Below are 21,348 nucleotides of genomic sequence, written 5' to 3' on the forward strand. Positions count from 1 at the left end.
GCGGCGCCCTCTGCGTCCCTGCAGCGGTCGGCGTTGTCCCTGGGTTCCTGTTTCCTTTTGTTTTTTGTTGTTTTGGGTTTTGTGTGTGTGTGTGTGTGTGTGTGTGTTTGCCATTATACGTGAACAGTGAAATCTCATCCTGGTCAGACAATTTTTTAAAAATTGTTCGCAGAGAATGTATTTACTTATTTGTCTTTGAAAGGTTTTCATTGAACCTCTTCCATTCATACGGTGAGCATGAGTATATTTTGCTGCTTCAGTTTTCCAGAAGATGTTTCTTATTATACATTTTATGTATTTTGCTCCCCTTTAAATTCCTAGTGTCAATAGTAACTGTTACCTTTCGTCCCTCTGTGTTTATCTTTTGCATTTTTAGCAAGGTATTCTCAATTTGTTTTAAGAATGTTTCAAATGCTCTCCAATGGTATTTTAATTCTGCAAATTAACATCAAATTTAATTCATTTGAGAATTAAATGTGGAGTGGGATAAATTAAATCAGCAGTGTTTGATATCATAGTTAAAGGGTTATGAGCCATTGAGAGATATCCCCCTCCAGAGTGTATTCCAGCTGCTCCAGAAGCAGGACCACTCACTGCCCTGCAGTGCAGGGGGCTTGGCCTGGTGCCGACACACAGGCAGTCCAGACGCCTCTGTGCCGGGGGTGTCTCACGCGTGGGAAACCACTAGTAGGGGAGAGCTGACATACTCATAATGCCCAAATCAATAAAGTTATTGGTAAAAATGAAAATTGTGTCCTTTATTTCATGGAAAAACGTAAACAGAGTTTTGGCTAACCGAATTTATATGTGACAAAAGAGGCAGAAGTTAGGAAACACCATTTAGGAAGCCAGTTTGGAGTCTGAGCGGCTTGACGCAGTGAGTGCCTGAGGCAGCATGGCCTGGTCAGGGCGGGGGAGGGCAGACTAGAGGGAAGAGTTCGTTCTCGTGTGGTTTTCTCCGCGCCTGAGTTTTAGCAGCACCTAGACTCTCTTCAGACTCTCCAACATCTTGTTTTGGAGACTATAAGAATGACAGAATTTCTTGAGGCACTTCCTTGTTCATCATAGACTTTGAATTCTCTCCCCTTCTGGCGGATTTCTGTGGCCTTGAGGTTCATGACTGTGATCCTGCAGGGCTGCGGCAGGGACTCCCAGGAGCAGCACGCTTTGAAGCACTACATGACGCCCAGGTCCGACCCGCACTGCCTGGTCCTCAGCCTGGACAGCTGGAGTGTGTGGTGAGTGCAGCCCCGGGGCCCGCTCGCTGCCTGGGGATCGTTGGAAGTGCTGGAGAACGAGGCACTTGCAGTGTTTAAGGAGCAAGGAAGTTAAAGTGTCTGTACTTGTTTAAACATCGCTTTCAGAAGGCTAGAGAGCGTGATGTTCTGAGAAGCTTTCGCTCAGTGTTGCACAGACAGGAAAGTGGTGGTAACGTGGAAGGCTCAGTGAGCTCCATCCTTTTTCCTTGCTTGTGACACTGTGAAGCACATGGTAGGTAGTTTTTATTGGTAGTTTAAAATTGAGACGCTAAGAACAAATTCCAAGTAAACTGAGAATCTTGTAAAACTTTGGAAATGAATTTGCATGAAAATAAATGTCAGGCTGCTTTGTGTATTTCATATATTTTAACATCAAAACATTTTCACATTAAAAAAAAATTTATTTACTTAGTTTCGGGGGGAGAGGGAGGGAGAGAGAGAAAAAGAAAGAAAGGGAGAGAAATATCGAGAAACATCACTGTGTGGTTGCGTCTCCCACGGCTTCTACTGGGGACATGGCCCGAAACCCAGGCATGTGCCCTGACTGGGGATCAAGCCCGGAACCTTCTAGTTCACAGGCTTGTACTCAATCCACTGAGCCACACTAGCTGGAAAACCATTTACACAGCACTGTTCACTGAACATTATCTGTCAGTTATAAAAATTTGTTAATTTTGATAATGTAGGTTTGTACTTTGAAGTATGCATAGAAAAAATGACTTTAATGTCATAAATAGCCATTTCAGTGAAATGTTTGTTTGTTTTTTCACAGTATTTATATGTAGCCATAATGTGGATAGTTTTCTGAAGACATACAAGGTTTTATTTTCTCCAGTGGAATAATTTGATGATTACACACTTTGGATTCCAGGAATTATATAATCTGTCCCTCATTTTGGTTGTCAGTTTGTCACTCTTCCTCTCTGTGGTCTTTTGGGGCACAGGTGTTACCTGTGTGACGATGAGGTCCAGTACTGCAGTTCACACCGGTTGGGCCAAGTGGTTGATTATGTGAGGAAACAAGCCCGTGTTACAACTTCAGAATCAGGTAAGAAAAAATCACTCGTTTCTTGATTTATACTACAACGTTGATTTATATATCCGTTGATGTTTAATTTACCGTATTACCCAGCGTTGCATGTAGCTGAATAACATTTATCATGGTTGATTTTGAACTGTGAAACTATTTTTGATTTAAGAGTGTGAAACTGAGAGTGTAGGTAATTCTGAGGTATGAGGATTAGCAGGGAATCTGAGAAATCCAATCGGGTGCGATGAAGAGTCTGGACTCAGGCCCAGAGACAGGCAGTCACGCCCTGCACGGGGCAGCAGGCAGACCTGCTTCAGACCCGAGTTCCCTCTGCTCAGATGATAGAAAAGGGAAGTGCTTGTAATTCCTTCAAAAGACCAGATACTCTCAGCTGTTTTCCACACATAATGAATTGGGCTGGTATACATTACTAGCTTTAAGCTTGTTTAGATTTTTATGATCACAGATGTATCTTTGGCAGAACCAGAATTGTTTATTCCTAACTTCAGAATTATTCTTTGGCCCACAGAATTCATTAAAAAATTTCTTTCTTGTCCACATTTTTACTTGATTGCTTTATATTCCAATTTCACGAGGTATGGATAGTCATTCGTAAAACATTTTAGTGCATTTAAAAAGGGGCTTATGCTAAAAAGCATATCCTCTTTGGTTTTATTTGTCAGGTAATGCTTATATCAGTTTTGAATATATGTACTGGTTTTTCTTGACGATAATTTATATTTATTAGAAAACGTTTAAAATCAAACAGGTGGCAAATAATGATAGCAGGTGAAATGCACAAATCCTGCTGCACTGTCCCAAGTATAGCTTTGCACTTGGTGTGACTGTATCACACATTTTGCTAAATCATTGTTTCCTCTTTTTTTTCTGAAGCAGCAAAAGATAATGGTAACATTGAACTTGAAAATAAAAAATTAGAAAAAGAGAGTAAAAATGAGCAAGAGAGAGAAAAAAAGGAAAACATGGCTAAAGAAACACCCACGAATTTTACTTCCCAGCTCACCGTGAAGGGTCTCAGTAATCTGGGAAATACGTGCTTCTTCAATGCCGTTATGCAGGTACCAGTGTTACTGCTCTTTCTCTGCAAATTGTGCTTCCATATTTGTTACCCACAGTGTCGAGTTTTTCCCCCTAAGTGATTTATTTCTACAGTTTTAAAGAAAACCCAAGGCAATGCTCACGCTGTGTGTCGGTAAGACACTGTGCTGAGCACTAGGGTGCAGTGGGTCTCGCAACAAGAGTGACCTCTGCCCTCTGAGAACTTCCCCTCAGATGCAGGGAGCACAGGCTAGCCCAGCTGAGAAGCAAATCCCCGGGTGCAGGTGGGTATGGGGCGGGGGCAGGGCCCTGCCCAGGTGCCCAGCTGCCTGAGCGAGAGCGCTGAGCAGCCACAGAGCATGGGCCAAGGAGCATCCAGTGCCTTCTGCTTCCCAGACAGAGACAAGAGAATCTGCCGCTTTGGCAGTGACTTGCTGTTTTGATAGAATGGATTGCTTTGTTCTTAAATAACTTTCCTTTTTCACCTCATATTCCAGAATTTGTCACAAACACCAGTGCTTAGAGAGCTACTGAAAGAAGTAAAAATGTCTGGAGCCATTGTAAAAATTGAACCACCTGACTTGGCACTAACAGTATGTACTTTAAAATTCTCGTTATAATTAGTGATTTTCTTCTCTGAGTATCCATATTTTAAGTTATTTTACAGCATTGATACTCATTTTCATGCACCTTATTTGTTTGTCTTGCTTTAGGCTACCAAGTTAAAGATTATTAGACTAACAGAAATTATTAGGGGCCTTTACATGTTTTTAAAATTGTTTTTTAGATTTTATTTACTTACTTTCAGAGAGGGGAAGGGAGGGAGAAAGAGAGGGAGAGAAACATCGATCTGTGAGAGATACATGGATCATTTGCCTCTCGCATGCCCCCAAATGGGGACTAGGCCTGCAACCCAGGCATGTGCCCTGACAGAGACTCAAACCAGCGACCTTTCAGTTCACATGCCAGCGCTCAATCCACTGAGCCACACCAGCGAGGGCAGAAATTATCAGGGGACTTTACATTTATTTGTTGTGTTTTTGCCATGTTTTGCTGTGCTCTCATGTTTGGCATCCTTCTTAGGAATGTTATTGGTATTTGTGAAGCTAGGCAGACAAATATGTAGGCAAATGAATTTTACCTTATCCATTTTTATATTTACGTTTTGCTTTAGGTCTTTTCATCTTAGGTAGTATAAGTTCCTGATAATTTAAAACTAAAACATTAGAACTGAAGTCTTCATAAAACAGTCTATGACCAGAAACTTTCTACCTCTTTTGATACACATTTTGAACTTTTAAATGGATAGCTCTATCAGGAACATTGGCACTATGGGTTGACTAGTTACATTTTGCTAAAATAAATGATTCTAAAACTGGAACAAAGATTTTTTGTGCCCAATTCAGGAGCCCTTGGAAATCCACCTCGAGCCTCCAGGCCCTCTGACGGTGGCCATGAGCCAGTTCCTCGCTGAGATGCAGGAGGCCAGGAAGGGCGTTGTGACACCCAAGGAGCTGTTCGCCCAGGTCTGTAAAAAGTGAGTATCCGCCTGGCTTGTGCTGCAGTGCAGCGGTCGGGCACTGAGGAATTTTCGGCATAGAAGCAGCCCAGTACCTACATTTAGTGCTGTTTATTTCATTTGGATTAAAAAGCCTGTGCTTTGTGTGAAAACAAAATCTGCCAAGGGTGTTGTTGGACTACACAGAAATCTTGAGAAAGATTTGGGATATGATCCTAAGATTTTGTAAAATGGGTTTCATGTTTTAGTAGACTCTTCATTGCTTTTCTCTCTCTTTCTTTCTTTTTTTTCCTCTTCTGCAGAGCAGTGCGTTTTAAAGGCTATCAGCAGCAAGACAGCCAGGAGCTGCTTCGGTATTTGCTGGATGGCATGAGAGCGGAAGAACACCAAGTTAGCACATTTTACCAGAGTATTTCATAATTTCATCTCATTAGCTGCTCTGTCATCTGATATTTGAAGGGGTATTAAATATTAAAACAATGAAAGCTTGTTATTGAGGCCATTGGATGGAAAACTTTTTGACACCAGTCTTTTTGGCCAGTGTGTTTTAGTCCTGAGGATGAATGAGGAGAATTAGAAATGACTCTCCTTTTTGTGCTGCTGTTTTGGGTGACATTTCCAGCATCGTTGTTCCTTAGGGACAATGCCCTACAGGCCTGTCCCCTGAGAGCTCGGATCGGAGGGCGACTCAGTGAGGAGGCCCTCAGATAGTGAAACCTGGCCCCCCCCCCCCCCCCCCCCAATGTTCTGACCTCAGAACCTCGACGAGGCGCTTTAGGACTCAACTCTTTGTATTGATTAGTCACTGGTAGCGTGGGTTTCGTTATTTGTCATTTTGCTTAAAGTCACAGAACCTGTTGATGACAATAAGTGAGGAAGTACTGTATATTCATTCAGGTCAGGGGAACATTTGTTGCATTTTGAAGTTTTTAATTCCCAGGGTAGAAAGGAATATATTTGGGGATAGGAATATAATTAATAATAGTAATAATGTAGTTGTAACAACTAATATTTATTTTGTCCTTATTTTATGTCAAGCACTGTTCTTAGTATTTTATGTGAATGACCTTACTCAGACCTCACAGCCATTCTGTGAGGTAGATGCTGGAACCGTTTACTCCCCTTGTAGATTCTGGAGCTAAGATGTAGGAAACTTCAGTGCCCAGTTCAAGGTCACCCAGTGCTGATGCAGTTGGGCCGTCACTGCTGGAGGCTGAGCCTTCGCTGTCCCTGACCGTGCTGCCTGCAGGACACACTGTGTCAGCGGCCTCTCCGAGGGGGAGGGGCGTGTTCTGAAAGCTTAGGTTCGAGTCGGGGGAAATCAGGAAATGATAAGACGGGCTTTACTCATGGGTTTGTGGTTTTGTAAGTATAGTTCTTCTTAGTTCCTTTAGTTAATTTTGAAAATGTGATTTTGGATGTATTAATTTTTATTCAGTAACTTTGGGGAGCTAACTCTTGATCACATATTTTCTAAGAAAATTATAAAATTTTAAATTTAATAGTATGCATGTATTCATTTTATTACTTTTAGAGAGTGAGTAAAGGAATTCTTAAAGCATTGGGTAATTCTACTGAAAAATTGGATGAAGAACTAAAAAATAAAGTTAAAGGTAATGTCTGACTTTTTTAACTAAACTACTATAGTTGAATCCCCCTGCACTGTAGGAGAGGAGTGCTGGCACTTTTATTTTGCATCCAAAGTTATTAATGTGCAACTTCTCTTTATCACCATCGATGTTAAAAATTCGTTCAGTACACTCAAGGTGAATGTTTTAGAAAAATTTAACTTCTAGTGTATTCTTTTTGTGCAATAGTATAGTGAAATTTACAAAGACAGAATGAAGATGACATCACAGTTTCATTTCTGAAGAGCTTAGACTTCTGACTGGCGTGATAAGTGACTTGCACTTGTCCGTGGGAGTCGTCAGTGGTTGGTTCAGTAAGCGTGGAGCCACGTTGTTCTCATGACCACGTGGCAGGCAGGGGCGAGCATCGCTGTGTCCAGCAGGGCTTGTGGTGACGGAGGCCTCTCCGTGTCCTGTCGATGCCACAGCCATGTGTTGGCTGTTGAGCCCTTCAAGTCTGAGAAGTGCAACTAAGAAGCTAAATTTTTATTATTTAATTTTCATTAATTTAAATTTAAATGGCCACAAGTGACTAGTGGCTTCTGTATTGTGAACCACAATTTAAAATCAATACATAGCACCTCAGCCTGGACAGAGAGACTCTCTCTTGCTGTCACAGTCTGTCAGGAAACGTGTTTCCATAGAAACTGGCCTCTGTCATTGGAACAAAGCACATGAATTTCATGTATTTAGTAAAAGAGGTGATCAGGTGATCAAGTTATGATGCCTTAAGCTAAATTTATCGAGATTATTTTTGGAACAAAGGGAAATAAAAGGAGATTTTGTCTGAAGCACTTTCCTGAACTTTTTTCTTGCTTGTTTTGTTTTTAAATGGAGTTAGTCTTAGAATTCACAAAGCAAGTTGCATGTTGGAATGTTATGAGGGGGGACCCCCAAAAAGAATTTATTTATAAACAATTGTGTATTTATTCTAAGTCATCTTCAAAGTACTCTCCATTTGATGCAATACACCTATCGAGATGCATTTCCCACTGCTCAAAAACAGTTTTTGAACTCATCAATTTTGATGCCTTTTAGTACTTCTGCCATTTTTTGTTTCACCTTGCCCATGTCGGCAAAATGTTTCCCTTTGAGGAATTTTTTCATCTGAGGAAACAAAGTCGCACAGGGGGAGATCAGGTGAATAGGGAGGGTGAAGGTCAGGGGTCACACTGTTTTTGGTCGAAAACTGCTGCACACTCAACGCAGTGTGGTGGGCAGGTGCGCTCATAAATCATCACCCATCATGAAATGGGCAAACTCGGTGAAAGAGTCTTAAAAAAAATTTCACCGAAGCCGAACGCAGCCTCTCACAACAACACCAGGTGATCCACTGATCCAGATGGGTTCCTAGAACACTCACCTAGCAGGGGAAGCCTGTCCTACAAGGGCCTGCCCTCCAGAAGATAACTTCGGATTTTTTGCACCCCCCCACCCACCCGCCATAGAGGTAGAGATGAGCTAGCGCAGCATCCAGAGTCGTCTGTGTGCTTGCTTTCCGAGTGGAGGTGGGTCAGCAGCCTCACCAACTTGCACAGTGTGTTTCCCACAGACTGGATCTCGGATGGGAACTTCCTCTGAACTTTTTATTTCTCACCAGATGTGATGGTGTGAAATTCTGTTATGCCCCAAAGTGCTGTGTGCACCACTGACTAGCAAAAAAAAATTATGGTAATTATGAATAGAGAAAAACAAGTCTGAGATAGGAAAATAAAAATACAATTTTAGGGTTAGAGAGGTTAAGTAAGTAGTTTTAGCTTATTTAATTAATTCTACAAATACATTTGATGAACTTTCTTTCCCCTTACAGATTATGAAAAGAAAACATCAGCACCAAGTTTCGTGGACCGCATCTTTGGGGGTGAACTGACTAGCACGATCATGTGTGATGAATGTGGAACGGTAAGTTGGGGTCGTGTGCGACAGATTTGCTACGTAGATGTAGTTTGTCACTTGTGGCTTTCGGAAACAGAAAGGTCTCATTCCATAAGCTCTTCCTGGTTTAAGTCCCCAAACGTGCGTAGTTCCTTGTGGAACCTGTGAGCACTCCTGACACGGGTAGCAGTGAGGTAACACGTTGCTTTGGTTCCCTGACCCGGGTCCTCAGGGCTGTGTTCCCCGTCCCGTCTTCTTTGCTCCGTATGTTGCAGCTGAGCCCCAGCCCCCATGACCTCCCTACGTCATGTTTACAGTGCATCTTTTCCTCCCTTTTACGTTTTCTTTTTTGGTTGGTTAAGGTCTCCTTGGTTCATGAGTCTTTCCTTGACTTGTCTCTGCCAGTTTTAGATGATCAGGTAAGACCCCAGAGTTCATTTTATTTAAGTATGTTTTTCCTGTGTTAGGTTTTATGGGGAAGCTTTGTCACCTTTTCCAAGTTTGTACGTTATCAGCCTGTGGAGAGTTTTTCTAAGTGTATTCGAGATAGAAGAAATTCAAATAGTTGGACAAAGAACAGGGTACTTTTTTTATGCATAAAAAAGAGGAGAGTGTTTAGAATTCTTTGTAGATAGTTATCTTGATTAGTTTACATCTAGGGACATGTTTCCTTTATATTAAAACTTACTATTTTTGTTATTTCAGACTAACCACAAATCCCTTACAGTCGTAAGTGTTCATAAGTGTTAATACAGAACACCTCAGTTGTAAGCCATATTAATTTGGTTGCTGGTAGTAGTAGGAAAAAAGAGAACATGTTGTGAATTTTGGACAAATCATTGTTCAACTTAATATGGACTAGGAGTCCCTTTAATCACTGTAACTTAGTGATTAATGTCTTACCAAATCTAGTTTATTTTCTCTTTGTCTAAAACTGCCACTTGCATGCACAGAAGGAAATGAATAAAAAGAGATGCCTGTGTTTGGACAGAGAGTGCCTTCGGACACGGGCACAGTTGCATTGTGGTGCAGCGTGGGCCTGGCGTGGCTTATGCTGTTCTTTTCCATCCAACTTCCGTGTGCAGTTACTTTTTTTACTGTTCGTTTACTTGTTTGTTAGTATGTGGAGATTGCTTCTTAGTATTTGAGGTGAATGGATTTTGTCCTAGATACATTTTCAAACATTATGTAAATAAAATAGTGTACAATAGGAGTAGAAAAATACTTAATGTGAAATCTGTTCACCAAATAGTAGTTGTAAAATTTTATTTTCGGGCCATATTTTCTCCGTATTTTTAAGAGTGGTAAGAAAAGTATAAATGATAAAAATCTGAAAAAGACAATGGAGAATGAAGATAAGGACAGCGAGGAAGAAAAAGATAACGACAGTTACATGAAACAGAGAAAGGATGTTCTGTCGGGAACGAGTAAGCACTTGCAGAAGAAAGCCAAGAAGCAAGCCAAGAAGCAAGCCAAGGTGAGTCATTGGGCAGAAAGCGGTGCCTCTCTGATTTTGTATCTTTTTTAAATTTTTTATTTTATTTTTAAAAATATATTTTATTGATTATGCTATTATAGTTGTCCCATTTTCCCCCCTTCACTCCCCTCCACCCTGCACACCCCCTCCCACCCACATTCCCCCCCTTTAGTTCATGTCCATGTGTCACACAGACAGGTTTTTTGGCTTCTACATTTCCCGTACTATTCTTAACCTCCCCCTGTCTATTTTCTACCCACCATCTATTCTACTTACTCTCCATACCTTTTCCCCCCTCCCCTCCTCCCACTCCCCTGTTGCTAACCCTCCATGTGATCTCCATTTCTGTGGTTCTGTTCCTGTTCTAGTTGTTTGCTTAGTTAGTTTTTGCTTTTGTTTCAGGTGTGGTTGTTAATAATTGTGAGTTTGCTGTTATTTTACTGTTCATATTTTTTATCTCCTTTTTCTCAGATAAATCCCTTTAACATTTCATTTAATAAGGGCTTGGTGACGAGGAACTCATTTAACTTGACCTTATCTGAGAAGCACTTTACTTGCCCTTCCATTCTAAATAATAGTTTTGCTGGATAGAGCAATCTTGGATGTAGGTCCTTGCCTTTCATGACTTGGAATACTTCTCTCCAGCCCCTTCTTGCCTGCAAGGTCTCTTTTGAGAAATCAGCTGACAGTCTGATGGGATCTCCTTTGTAGGTGACTGTCTCCTTTTCTCTTGCTGCTTCTAGGATTCTCTCCTTCATTTTAATCTTGACTGATGTAATTATGATGTGCCTTGGTGTGTGCTTCCTTGGGTCCAACTTCTTTGGAGCTCTCTAGGCTTCCTGGACTTCCTGGAAGTCTGTTTCCTTTGCTAGAATGGGGAAGTTCTCCTTTATTATTTGTTCAAATAACTTTTCCACTTATTGCTCTTCTTCTCTTTCTGGTACCCCTGTAATTCGGATGTTGGAACGTTTAAAGATGTCCTGGAGGTTCCTAAGCTTCTCTTCATTTTTCTGAATTCTTGTTTCTTCATTCTTTTCTGCGTGGTTGTTTCTTTCTTCCTTCTGGTCCACTCCATTGATTTGAGTCCCAGTTTTCTTCCCATCGCTGTTGGTTCCCTGTGCATTTTCCTTCATTTCACTTATTCCATTTGCCTTCATTTTTTCATCTAATTTGCGACCAAATTGAACCAATTCTGTGAGCATCCTGATCACCAGTGCTTTGAACTGTGCATCTAATAGGTTGGTTATCTTTTTTGTGTCTCGGCGCACTTGTTACATATGAGGGGCAGAGCCTTAGGTATTCACTTGGGTGGTACAACCCACCCTGCTGCACTGTGATGCTGTGTGCGGGGGTGGGGTCTGGGAGGAAACAGTGGCACTTGCTCCTCTCTCTGCTGGATTTCAGTCACTTCCCCCGCTACCCACAAGCAAAGTGGGCCCAAAGTGGGTGCTGATTCCCAGGTGAGTTGGCTTGTGTACATTCTAAGACCCTCTGGGTCTCTCCAAGGAACTCTCCGGTGAGGCTGGGAGTTTCTCCCGCTGCCGCCTGAACACCCACAGGTGTTTTCAATCACAGGTTTGAGGCTTTATTTCCAGGAGCTGGAGCTCTGGGTTGCACGATCTATCTCGCTCCCTAGTTGTTCCTCCCGGTGTATCTACACATGAATGTGGGATCTCCCACTCCACCAACTACCACCATGGCCTTGCTGGCCAGCCCCAGCCTTGCCTGCCTGTCCTCCAGCCACCACCTTGGTGCGAGCCCTCTCCTCGCATCCGTCTCCACCCCTCCTGCCAGTTTGGATGGGTGTGTCTTCTTTAACTCCTTGGTTGTCAGACTTCCTACAGTTCGATTTTTCTATCAGTTCTGGTTGTTTTTTATTTTTAAATTGTTGTTCTTCTTTCAGTTGTGTGAGGAGGCACAGTGTATCTGCCTATGCCTCCATGTGCTTTTTTTATTCATTCACATTCAAGCGTTTTTTAAAAAGACTTTATTTATTTATTTTTAGACGGGGGAAGGGAGGGAGAAAGAGAGGGAGAGAAACATCAGTGTGTGGTTGCCTTTTGTGCGCCCCCCACCAGGGACCTGGCCTGTAACACAGACATGTTCCCTGACTGGGAATCAAACCCAGGACCCTTTGGTTCACAGGCCAGCACTCATTCCACTCAGCCACACTGCCAGGACAACATTCAAACTTTAAAAACATTAATTATTTTTAATATTTAAAAATAAACAAAAAATAAAAGTTCAGGCACATGGTACCAGTCCCCTTGCCCCTTGCCCGAGCCCTGTCCTTCTGTGACACTGACGACCTCTCCATGAGTTCACTAGAGTCCTCTAGAGTCTCTTGTCCTCTAGAGTCTCTTGGAGAATATGGTCAAGTACAAGCATGTAGTCTTGTTTTTTTCCCTCCTTTTACCAGTTGTGCGTATAGTTCTAGACCTTGTTTTTCATTTGTTTCTACTTAATTATATTCTTGGAGATCTTTCCATTTCAGGGCATAGGTCAGTTCTTTGACACCTCTCTGGTATTGCATTTCACAGAGGCACCACAGCTCATCGAACCGTTTCTTTGTTGGTTGAGGGTGTCTGCATTGCTTCGCTGTCATGGCCAGTGCTGTAGGACTAACCCTGCACCATTCTGTGTCGCTTAACAGCACGGGACAGTCTTAGAGAGGAGCTCTGGGGCTGCTTTGTTGTGTGAATATCACAGGGTGCACTTTACACCCCTGTGTGGTGCAGCCGATCACTCCCGGGCCACAAGTCTGTGCAGCGTGTCACTGTGACAAGTCCTGTAGACATTGCCATGCAAGTGCATTCCAGGATCTGTGTCCTAGAAAAGGGGCCATGACAACACAGGGTGAAAGACAGAAGTGGTGGCCCACACGGGGCAGGGGCAGGGCGGAGCTGGCAGGACTGGAAGGTGCTCTGGGCAAGTCCGGGACGGAGCAGGGGGCAAGACTGGGCACGACTGTGGGCCCGAGAAGCACTGGGAGTCCGTGCAGGCTCCACTGAGTTTATAAAAGGTGGTTTCTCTCTCCAGTAATCGGTTAACCTTAGCCTACTGTACCTTTTTTAGTTGATAAAAAGAATTACTCTAAAGAATAACCTTAAGAATTTTTAAATAACAATGAGCTTAAAAGCACATTGTAAGCTACACAAAAATATTTTACTTTTTCATATTATTATTGTGTATGCTTCTTTTTTTCTTTTTAAAATTGATTTTAGGGAGAGAGGAAGGAAGAGAGAGAGAGAGAGACATCATTTTGTTCTTGTTTCACTCACGGGTGTGTGCGCTCATTGGTTGCGTCCCGCGTGTGCCCTGTGCAGAGACGGGGCCTGCGACCGTGGCGCAGTGGGAAGACACTCTGACTGAGCTACCTGGCCAGGGCCTGTGAACCTTTTTCTACTTTTAAATTTAAAAAACTTTGAAGACCTTTTTTGTTAAAAACTAAGACTCAAGCGTGCACAGGCAGGACGTCCCAGGGTCAGTTGTCTCCGTCCCCCCCCCCCACCCATCCTGGCCCCTGGAAGGGCTTCAGGCAGTGACGCACCTGGAGCCGTCACCACCTGGGACCGCAGCCCTCCCTCGGGACACCTCCCGAGGTTCCTGCCCAAGGCTCCTTCGGGGGCTGCCGCTCAGCTCAGACACACGTCCGTGGGGGCTGGCGTGGCTCGTTCCTTTTTCTCATCACAGAGTTGCTCGTGAGCAGACAGGGCGCCGCGGACATCCCGCTGGGCTAACAGAAGCCTGTTGTGTGGGGGTCCCTGTTTCCAGACTTTCTAGGGAGCACGTTAAATTCTGCAAAAGCTTCTGCTAAGCCCTTCACTGTGAATTTCCTTGGGAATTCTTGCTTTGCTTCTGCGGTTTCCTTTTTCCTTGCCTCTTCTGCAGCTTTGCGCCCCTGAGCCACTTCTGACACCTGCCTGCCCCTGAGCCACTTCTGACACCTGCCTGCCCCTGAGCCACCTCTGACACCTGCCTGTAGGCCAGTTCCTCGAGGACGCGTCGGTGTGCTCCCTGTGTGTCCGGGGCGGCGTGGCTCCCCGCCTCGCTCGGGGCCGCCGTGCTGGGGGTGCTTCAGCTCCCTTATTTCCCAGGGCCACCGTTGTATAAGTGGCCAGTTGTCATGGAAACGTCCTTAAAAGCACGTATATCGTCTGTAGGGGCCATCTTGAGAAGAGGGATTGCATTTGTAGATGTGATAAATATGACCCTGTTGCCCTCCACAAAGGCTGTACCAGTTTTTATGACTGCCAGCAACACGGGAGACTCGTCGTTTCTCCTCACCCTCGACAGTGGTGTGTCATCAGACTGCTTGATTTCTGCCAGTGTGAGGGACGGAAATTGTTAACCTAGTAAAATTTATTTTCCATTTATGTTAATATAAATGAGGTTAACCATATTTTTATGTTTGCAAGTCATTTGTGCTCTGGCTGATGTGGCTCGGTGGGTTGGGTGTCATTCAGTAAACCAAAGGGTTGCTGGTTCGATTCCCAGTCGGGGCACATGCCTGGGTTGTGGGCCAGGTCCCCAGTAGGAGGCGTGTGAGAGGCAACCATACATTGATGTTTCTCTTCCTCTCTTCTTCCCTCCTTTCCCCTTTCTTTAAAAATAACTAAATAAATTCTTTTAAAAAGTCATTTTTCCTTTTCTTTAAAGTAGTAACTCATATTCTTTCCCATTTTTTAAAATTGAACTTATTGGGGAATTTCTTAAATTGAACATTGACTAGTAAAATGACACGGGTTTCAGGGGTATAGTTCTGTCATACACCTGTGTGTCCTTTTTGTTTCACGTGGACCCATTTCTGACCGAAGCGCATCAGAGAACATGTCCTGGGAAGGAAGCTGCCATGTTCCAGGCAGCACTTGCCGCCGTGTCTCCTTGGGGAACGTGGGCCTGGGCCGCTTGTGGCGGCGGAGCCCCTGCAGGGTGCTGCAGTCTGCTCCCCTGTCCAGATCGCCCTCAGGACGGACGCCATGCCCCGGACGTGCTCCTTCACCCCCGTGTGGCAGCGCTGTGATGGTCAGGGAGGGTTTATTCCTGCTTTCAGTTAAAGGGCTCCTCTTCATAATGTATTTGGTTCCTGAGAGTAAAGGAACTTCTAGGATAAATTCTGGGAATGAGCTTTTTCTTATTGTTATATTTTATTAATAAGCCAGAGAACCTGATGTGGTATATGTACACTCTTTTATTTCTTTAAAAAATGTTTTATGGCCCTGGCTGGTGTGGCTCAGTGGATTGAGCACGGGATGCCAACCAAAGTGTCGCAGGTTCGATTCCCAGTCAGGGCACATGCCTGGGTTGCAGGCCACGGCCCCCAGCAACTGCACATTGATGTTTCTCTCTCTGTTTTTCTCCCTCCCTTCCTTCTCTAAAAATAAATAAATAAAATCCTTAAAATTTTTTTTTCTCTTTAAAAAAATGTTTCATGCTTTTTACACAGAACCAGCGAAGGCAACAAAAAATTCAAGGAAAAGTTCTTCATTTAAATGATATCTGTACTATTGACCATCCTGAAGACAATGAATGTGACGCTGAAATGTCAGTTCAGGGAGAAGTGGGTATTAGATCCGACCATGTCTCACAGGAAGAAGTTATCAATAAAGAATATTGTGTTAATCAGAAAGACTTGAATGACCAAGAAAATATGGTAGAAAGTGTAACTGACAATCAGAAGTGCACAGAGGAAGTGGATGTGGATTACGATCTGGAGGCTCCGCCATCTCCCGCCGAACATCCTGAGAATTTAAACGGTGCCTGTGTGGAAGATGGGGGCCCTGGGGAAGAGGACATTTTGAGGGGTTTCAGGAACCTGAACTTGGATGCTGCTCTTCACCCTGACGACATACACGTAGAGATTATGAACGGCAGCCCTGCTCCCGGGACCAAGGTGTATGAGGTGGTGAACCAAGACCCGGCGACTGCGTTCTGCACCCTCGCCAGCAGGCAGGCCGTCGGCGCTGACGACGGCTGCATCCAGCACTGCCTGTACCAGTTCACCCGGAACGAGGAGCTCCGAGGTGCCAACCAGCTGCTGTGCGAAGCGTGCACCCGGAGACAGCTCAGTGCCCCGAAGGCAAATCTGAAAGGTACTGGGCCCCTCGCAGGAAGTAGCCTCGGTGTTTTGGGCACGTCTGCGTGGCATCGGTAGGCAGTCCCGTTCGAACCGGGCCAGGACCTGCACGGCATCTTCCACGTAGATAGTCTGCTGGGGGTGGGGGGGGCCGCCTGCATTTGAGCCAGCCTGCCCGCGTGCTGCCTTCACAGCAGCGTCCCGACAGGCCGCGCGGCTCCTGTGCTTCCGCAGTTGCCGCCAGCTTCTGGACGGCCGCCCTGCCGGCCCCCAGGAAGCCGTCCTGGGGTTCCTCAGGGAACCCCAAAGGGACTGCGGGGTCCAGGGCACAGGCTCTCCTGTGATCTCCCTCAGACACGGAGCAAGAGGCGCTGCCTGTTGATGGGCAGGTGCCTGGTGCTGCCTGTTGACCATTTTAAAGTCTGGCTTTTACATGTTTACACGTCAGTACGAAGAGTGAACTGTTGATTTCACAGCGGTTGTGCTTAGGGCTGCTGTGGGCAAACTGTCGTCCACAGGTCCAGTTTGGGCTTGCTGCCTGTTAAAAGACCGCTAAAGCGGTTCTTACAGATTTTGAAAATGATTTTATGGTAGAAAACACTAACTTTGAACCCCAATTAAATATTATCTCCAAAAATAACTTCATTCTTCAGCAGACAGCAGTCAAACTTGATTAGCATTATATTTTGAATTATATCAGTAAAAACTTATGGAAGTTTTTGTCTTAAATATAAATACTTACAAAATACCCTTCATCGGGCCTCTTGGTCCACAAAGCCAGAAGTGTTTACTTGGTCCTTCCAAAAGTATGCTTGTCCTGTCTTCTGATTTCTGAAATGACTCTATAGGAGCTGAATGCTTTAGAGTTCCAAACTGGTTTTCACACTGCTGAAATTTTTTTCCTTTTTTTAGGTGAAAGGAAACATGTTTACACCAATGCCCAAAAGCAGATGCTCATTTCTCTCGCTCCTCCTGTTCTCACCCTTCATTTAAAGAGATTTCAGCAGGTACCTCTTGTTTGTTGCCTAAAAAATTTGTCTTAAACACGTAACATCTGCTTTATTTGTTAATGTCTCAAACTACCACTGTTTCTTTGTTTTTGTTATTTCCCAATTCTAACTTCAAAGAAGTAGGAAAGTAAAACATAATTCATACTGCTAAGGCAGATGTTTTGATGGAGATGCCTGTCAAGGTGGACAAATTTAGACACAATTCTTCTGCAGTTTTACTGGAACTCATGTTGCTCTTTTTAGTAACATTAGCATCTGTCGCTCACCTTAATTTTTGGTTTGAGAAAAAGGCCAGTTCACTAGTCACATGCCACACCTAGGAAAGTGACGTGTTTCTGTTTTGTGTGTGGTAATTTGATAAACAGACGTTGGACTTCATCCTTCAGTTACTCCGGCTCTTCCAGAAGACTTCTGCCATGAGTAGTACGAGTTTCTCTTTCACTTCCCAGTTCCCCAAATGCCTCCGGAATGTTCCCTTCCTGTGGGTGCTGTGGGCTCATCAGATGGGTTGGGTCTCTGGGGACAGCTCCCTCAGTGTGGTCAGAGTGCTTCCCCAAAAAGTATTCTGCTATGGCTTAGTTTTAAGCATCAAAACATCGATACAATCTGACTTTGCCGGGTGGCCAAAGCAGAAACGCTGAGGTTTTCTTGCAGGAGCAGCTTCCTGAATGTGCACGTGGTGGGGGGGGGGGGGCACTTCGCAGGACAAACAGCTCTCACACGGTTCCTGTCAGGGAGGGGCGAAGAAGACTGGACTAGGGCTGGGTATTGTGCTTTTGGGCGCCGCAGTGGGGCTCCAGTTTACTTAACATGCCTTGCTTTTGCAGGAAAATAACTTAATCTGTTATCCCTCTTTTTTAGGCTGGTTTTAACCTGCGCAAAATTAACAAACACATAAGATTTCCAGAAATATTAGATTTGGCTCCTTTTTGTACCGCTAAATGTAAGGTAGGTAGAAGTGGTCCTTTTCAGAAAATCCTTTGAAGGGAAATCATGTCTTACCAAATACTGCAACAGCAACTCGCATAAGTGTGAGGTTGGTGAGAATTCACTGGGTAGTGGGTCTTTGATTTCTGTTCCTTCCGTTTTGAATGTTAGGTTTATTATTTCACTTCGTTTGTTTGAACCCTCATTATTGTGGCAGACGTCGTCTTGGGAGCTAAGCAGACACAGTAGTGGGTGATGTCCGTTTAACGTGGCTGATGGTCAGTGTGTGAGCACAAGGTGGGAGTGGTTCTGGAGAGGCTCTGCGGGGTGGGCGTGCCTCGGCCGGCGCCCCAGCAGCAGGAGCTGGTGTGGAAGGAACAGAGCCGTGGGAAGTGGTGTGGGGCTGCGGGCAGCTCTGGCGCTCCCAGTGCGGGGCTGGCGGAGCGTGGGGAACAAAGCCTGAGAACGGGGCCAGGCACGAGGGTTTGGAGGAGCCAGGCTCTACTAGGTGCTCGGTGGGGAGCCACAGAGACGGGTCTTGCGGGTCCGTGTCCTCGGTGGGGAGCCACAGGAGAGTGTCACGGCAGACCTGTGGTGGCGTCGACTGGAGGCAGGGGAGCTAGTTGGGAGGCTGTTGAGAGCTCAGGCTGCGGATGAGCCCAGACAGCGGCCCTCTGGTCTGGAAGACGAGGTGGAGCCTCTCCGTAGACGCGGAGGGTGACCCGGGAAGGGGGTCGAGTGTGACCCTGGGCCTGGGCGGGTGACTGGACGTGTGGGCAGAGGGGACGTCTGGAGTTGAGGAGGGAAGCCTGGGAAGAAGGGTGGGTAGAAAAAGGATGAGGTCTTCAGTTCGGGGTACATCGACTCTCAGACATTCTTGAGCCATTCATGTGGCAGTGTTTGGGAGGCGTTTGGGCAGACATGTCCGAGGCCCGGGGCAGAGAGGCTGGGCTGCAGGTGGGGTCTGGACACGAGCGCACAGGTCACGGTGAAAGCAGGAAATGCTGGCGTCTCAGCGGTCTCCAGGTTGAGGACCTGGAGAATCAGAGTACATCAGCATAAGTATGTTAAGTCTTTACTTACGAAACTTGAAATGATAGAAATCCTCCTTCCTCCCCATCTGAAGTTTTCTGAGATGCATTGAGAGCTGGAGGGCAGAGCGAATTGTAATCAGTATGTTCATAGGCTACTGCCGTCTTTGCTGGTGAACAGCTTTTGGTGGCACTAGTGTTGAGTCCCAGGTCACGAAGAACAAGTCACGAAGAACCCATCTTTTGCCTAAAATGCCAACACCTTGTGTTCAGGCTCTAGAGAAAGTGCCAAGAGCCCTCAGTGTCAGAATATTAGAAGAAAAGACCAGAAAATAGTTAGGATTAGTCGGCACAGAGGTTGTGGCAAATGTTTCAGAAAGTGCTGGTTACTTCTGCGGGTGGAGACACGAGTGACGGACTGGGAATAACACAGGTTAGAGCAGCAGTCCCCAGCCTTTTCGGTGCCAACGAGCAGTTTCTTGGAAGACGGTCTTTTCCGGGCTGCGGAGGCGGGGAGACAGAAGGCAGAGCTCAGGCAGTAACAGGAGGGAAGCTTTGCTTGCTCACCTGCCTGCCGCTCCCCTCCCGCTGTGCGGCCTGGTTCTAACGGTTCTAACCATGACCCAGAGGCTGGGGACTTCTCCGTTAGTGTTTTTGTTGAAAAGGAAAAGTGGCAGATGCGTGAACACTTGTTTTTAAAGTCTGAGAGATATTACATGGGTTTAGAGTTCAAGACGAAATCTAGAAGGTGAAGATACTTGACTGAGGAAGACCCGGGAGGAGGCGGGAAGGACCTGATGACCCCAGGTCAGCGCATCGTCCATGAACCGGGAGAACGGGCGCCTGCTGTCGTTAGGCTGTGCCTTCGTTCCCTGCAGTGGGGGCTGGGGCCGGCTGTCGAGAAAGAACAAGGGGCTCGAGGTGGAGAAGACAGGCTGTGTGGTCACCCCGGTGCTGCTGTTGCACTCTGTTTTGAGTGTTGAAGTCCCAGGTGTTACCCGGGAAGGAGGCCGAGAGGCCGAGAGGCAACAAGGCAGGAGGTCCTGCTGCGGGGAGGGGGGCCGAGGGCTGGGGGGGCGGGTGAGTTGTGAACTGAGCCTGGACACCAGTGGGCATTTGGAACAGTTCCGAGTGACTCGGCTGAAATGGATGGCAGTGACAGTGCTGAGGGTCGCTGGTGGACGCTGGGGTCCCCGAGGAGGGTGACTGGGTTTGGGGTGAAGCAGCATCTAGTTCAGCAAATGGGGCAGCGGTCAGAGCAGGGTGAGGCACAGCAGCACCGCGGGGCAGGGGGCCTGTCGGGAAGGGCCGTCCACGCCCACGCGGTCCTGCGGTGAGCAGGCTGCCTCCACTCTGCACGGCTGAGGCTGGCCAGGCCAAGCACCCCTCACAGACCCCGAGGGTGGGTTCTGAGATGCAGTCCGAGTGCTGGCTCCCTGCTGTAGCAAGTTTAACTTCCATTTTGAGCAGAAACCAGGGTGCCAGAATGGCTGAGGACTTTTGAAATTACCTGAGCCTGACACTCAAGACATTCAGGGAGGTTGTTACAGAAGTTTCTAGACTAAGACAGATTGATCAGGTGGCCTCTGGAAAAAGTGACAACCGCCTGGTAGTAACGAGGGACGAGACTCGGCAGGCGGAGACAAGGTAGGCAGGTCAAGTCCAGACGCACGGGTCCTCGGCATGGAGGTCAGACTGTGTAGGGTAAACGTGTCTTGCCCTTGTTTCCTGCATAAGTGGGACGAGAACTAACGATTGAACCCTGTTTGTTCCTACAGAATGTTGCCGAGGAAAGCACCAGGGTGCTGTACTCCCTGTACGGAGTCGTGGAGCACAGCGGCACCATGCGGTCCGGGCACTACACCGCCTACAGTAAGGCGCGAGCGGCAAACACTCGCCTGTGTGATCTCGTTCTCCACGGGGACGTCCCACAAGGTGAGGCCTGCAGGGCTCTGGCACTCAGCACACCAGCAGCAAACCAAGCAACAGTGAACCTGAACTTCTCCATTTACACCTCATTTTCCATTTCCTTGGCAGATTTTGAAATGGAGTCAACCAAAGGGCAGTGGTTTCACATCAGCGACACCCACGTACACGCTGTGTCTACAGATAAAGTGCTGAACTCACAGGCGTACCTCCTGTTTTATGAGAGAATCCTCTGAGTTTCAGCACTTCCAGAGAAGTGCTTTCTCTGGAAACGCATTCAGGTTTTTACAAGAGCTGTAAGAGTAATAAAAAGTAAAGACTAGATCATGTTCGCTTAGAATTGAGTCCATGCCAGAAGCAGTCGTACGTGCTGAAATACCGAAGGGCAAGTACCTGCAGGTTGACCACAGTTCTGTCAGTGGCTTCTCACTCCTGCTTCCCGGTCCTGTGTGGACTCTGAATCAAGTGCTCTGGGTAACGTGTGTGGTGGTGGGTAACATGCATCAATAAACTGACTTACCCCCAAACCTT

At 45.9% G+C, this 21,348-nt stretch overlaps 1 protein-coding gene across 7 annotated transcripts in view; it reads left to right on the top strand.

Moving 5' to 3' along the window:
• Window positions 1-21,344, top strand: part of USP16 (ubiquitin specific peptidase 16) — a 27,977-nt gene extending 6,633 nt beyond the window's left edge. For 3 of the 7 annotated variants that reach the window (XM_036017385.1, XM_028503927.2, XM_036017384.1), the window contains 15 exons: window positions 1,135-1,238; window positions 2,204-2,307; window positions 3,184-3,368; window positions 3,846-3,941; window positions 4,755-4,885; window positions 5,170-5,257; window positions 6,402-6,480; window positions 8,306-8,397; window positions 8,733-8,789; window positions 9,671-9,847; window positions 15,294-15,939; window positions 16,836-16,930; window positions 17,795-17,881; window positions 20,670-20,826; window positions 20,929-21,344. In XM_036017385.1, the coding sequence (XP_035873278.1) occupies window positions 1,135-1,238; window positions 2,204-2,307; window positions 3,184-3,368; window positions 3,846-3,941; window positions 4,755-4,885; window positions 5,170-5,257; window positions 6,402-6,480; window positions 8,306-8,397; window positions 8,733-8,789; window positions 9,671-9,847; window positions 15,294-15,939; window positions 16,836-16,930; window positions 17,795-17,881; window positions 20,670-20,826; window positions 20,929-21,053 (2,223 nt within the window). In that variant the 3' untranslated portion in view covers window positions 21,054-21,344. Of the gene's footprint in view, window positions 1-1,134; window positions 1,239-2,203; window positions 2,308-3,183; window positions 3,369-3,845; window positions 3,942-4,754; window positions 4,886-5,169; window positions 5,258-6,401; window positions 6,481-8,305; window positions 8,398-8,732; window positions 8,790-9,670; window positions 9,848-15,293; window positions 15,940-16,835; window positions 16,931-17,794; window positions 17,882-19,876; window positions 20,177-20,669; window positions 20,827-20,928 lie in introns of those variants that run through there. The other 4 variants (XM_028503928.2, XM_028503929.2, XM_036017386.1 and 1 more) reach the window with 4 other exon arrangements.
• The last annotated feature ends 4 nt before the right edge of the window (window positions 21,345-21,348 follow it).

The sequence above is a fragment of the Phyllostomus discolor genome, chromosome 2, assembly GCF_004126475.2.
Source record: "Phyllostomus discolor isolate MPI-MPIP mPhyDis1 chromosome 2, mPhyDis1.pri.v3, whole genome shotgun sequence".
In the NCBI taxonomy this organism is placed as follows: domain Eukaryota; kingdom Metazoa; phylum Chordata; class Mammalia; order Chiroptera; family Phyllostomidae; genus Phyllostomus; species Phyllostomus discolor.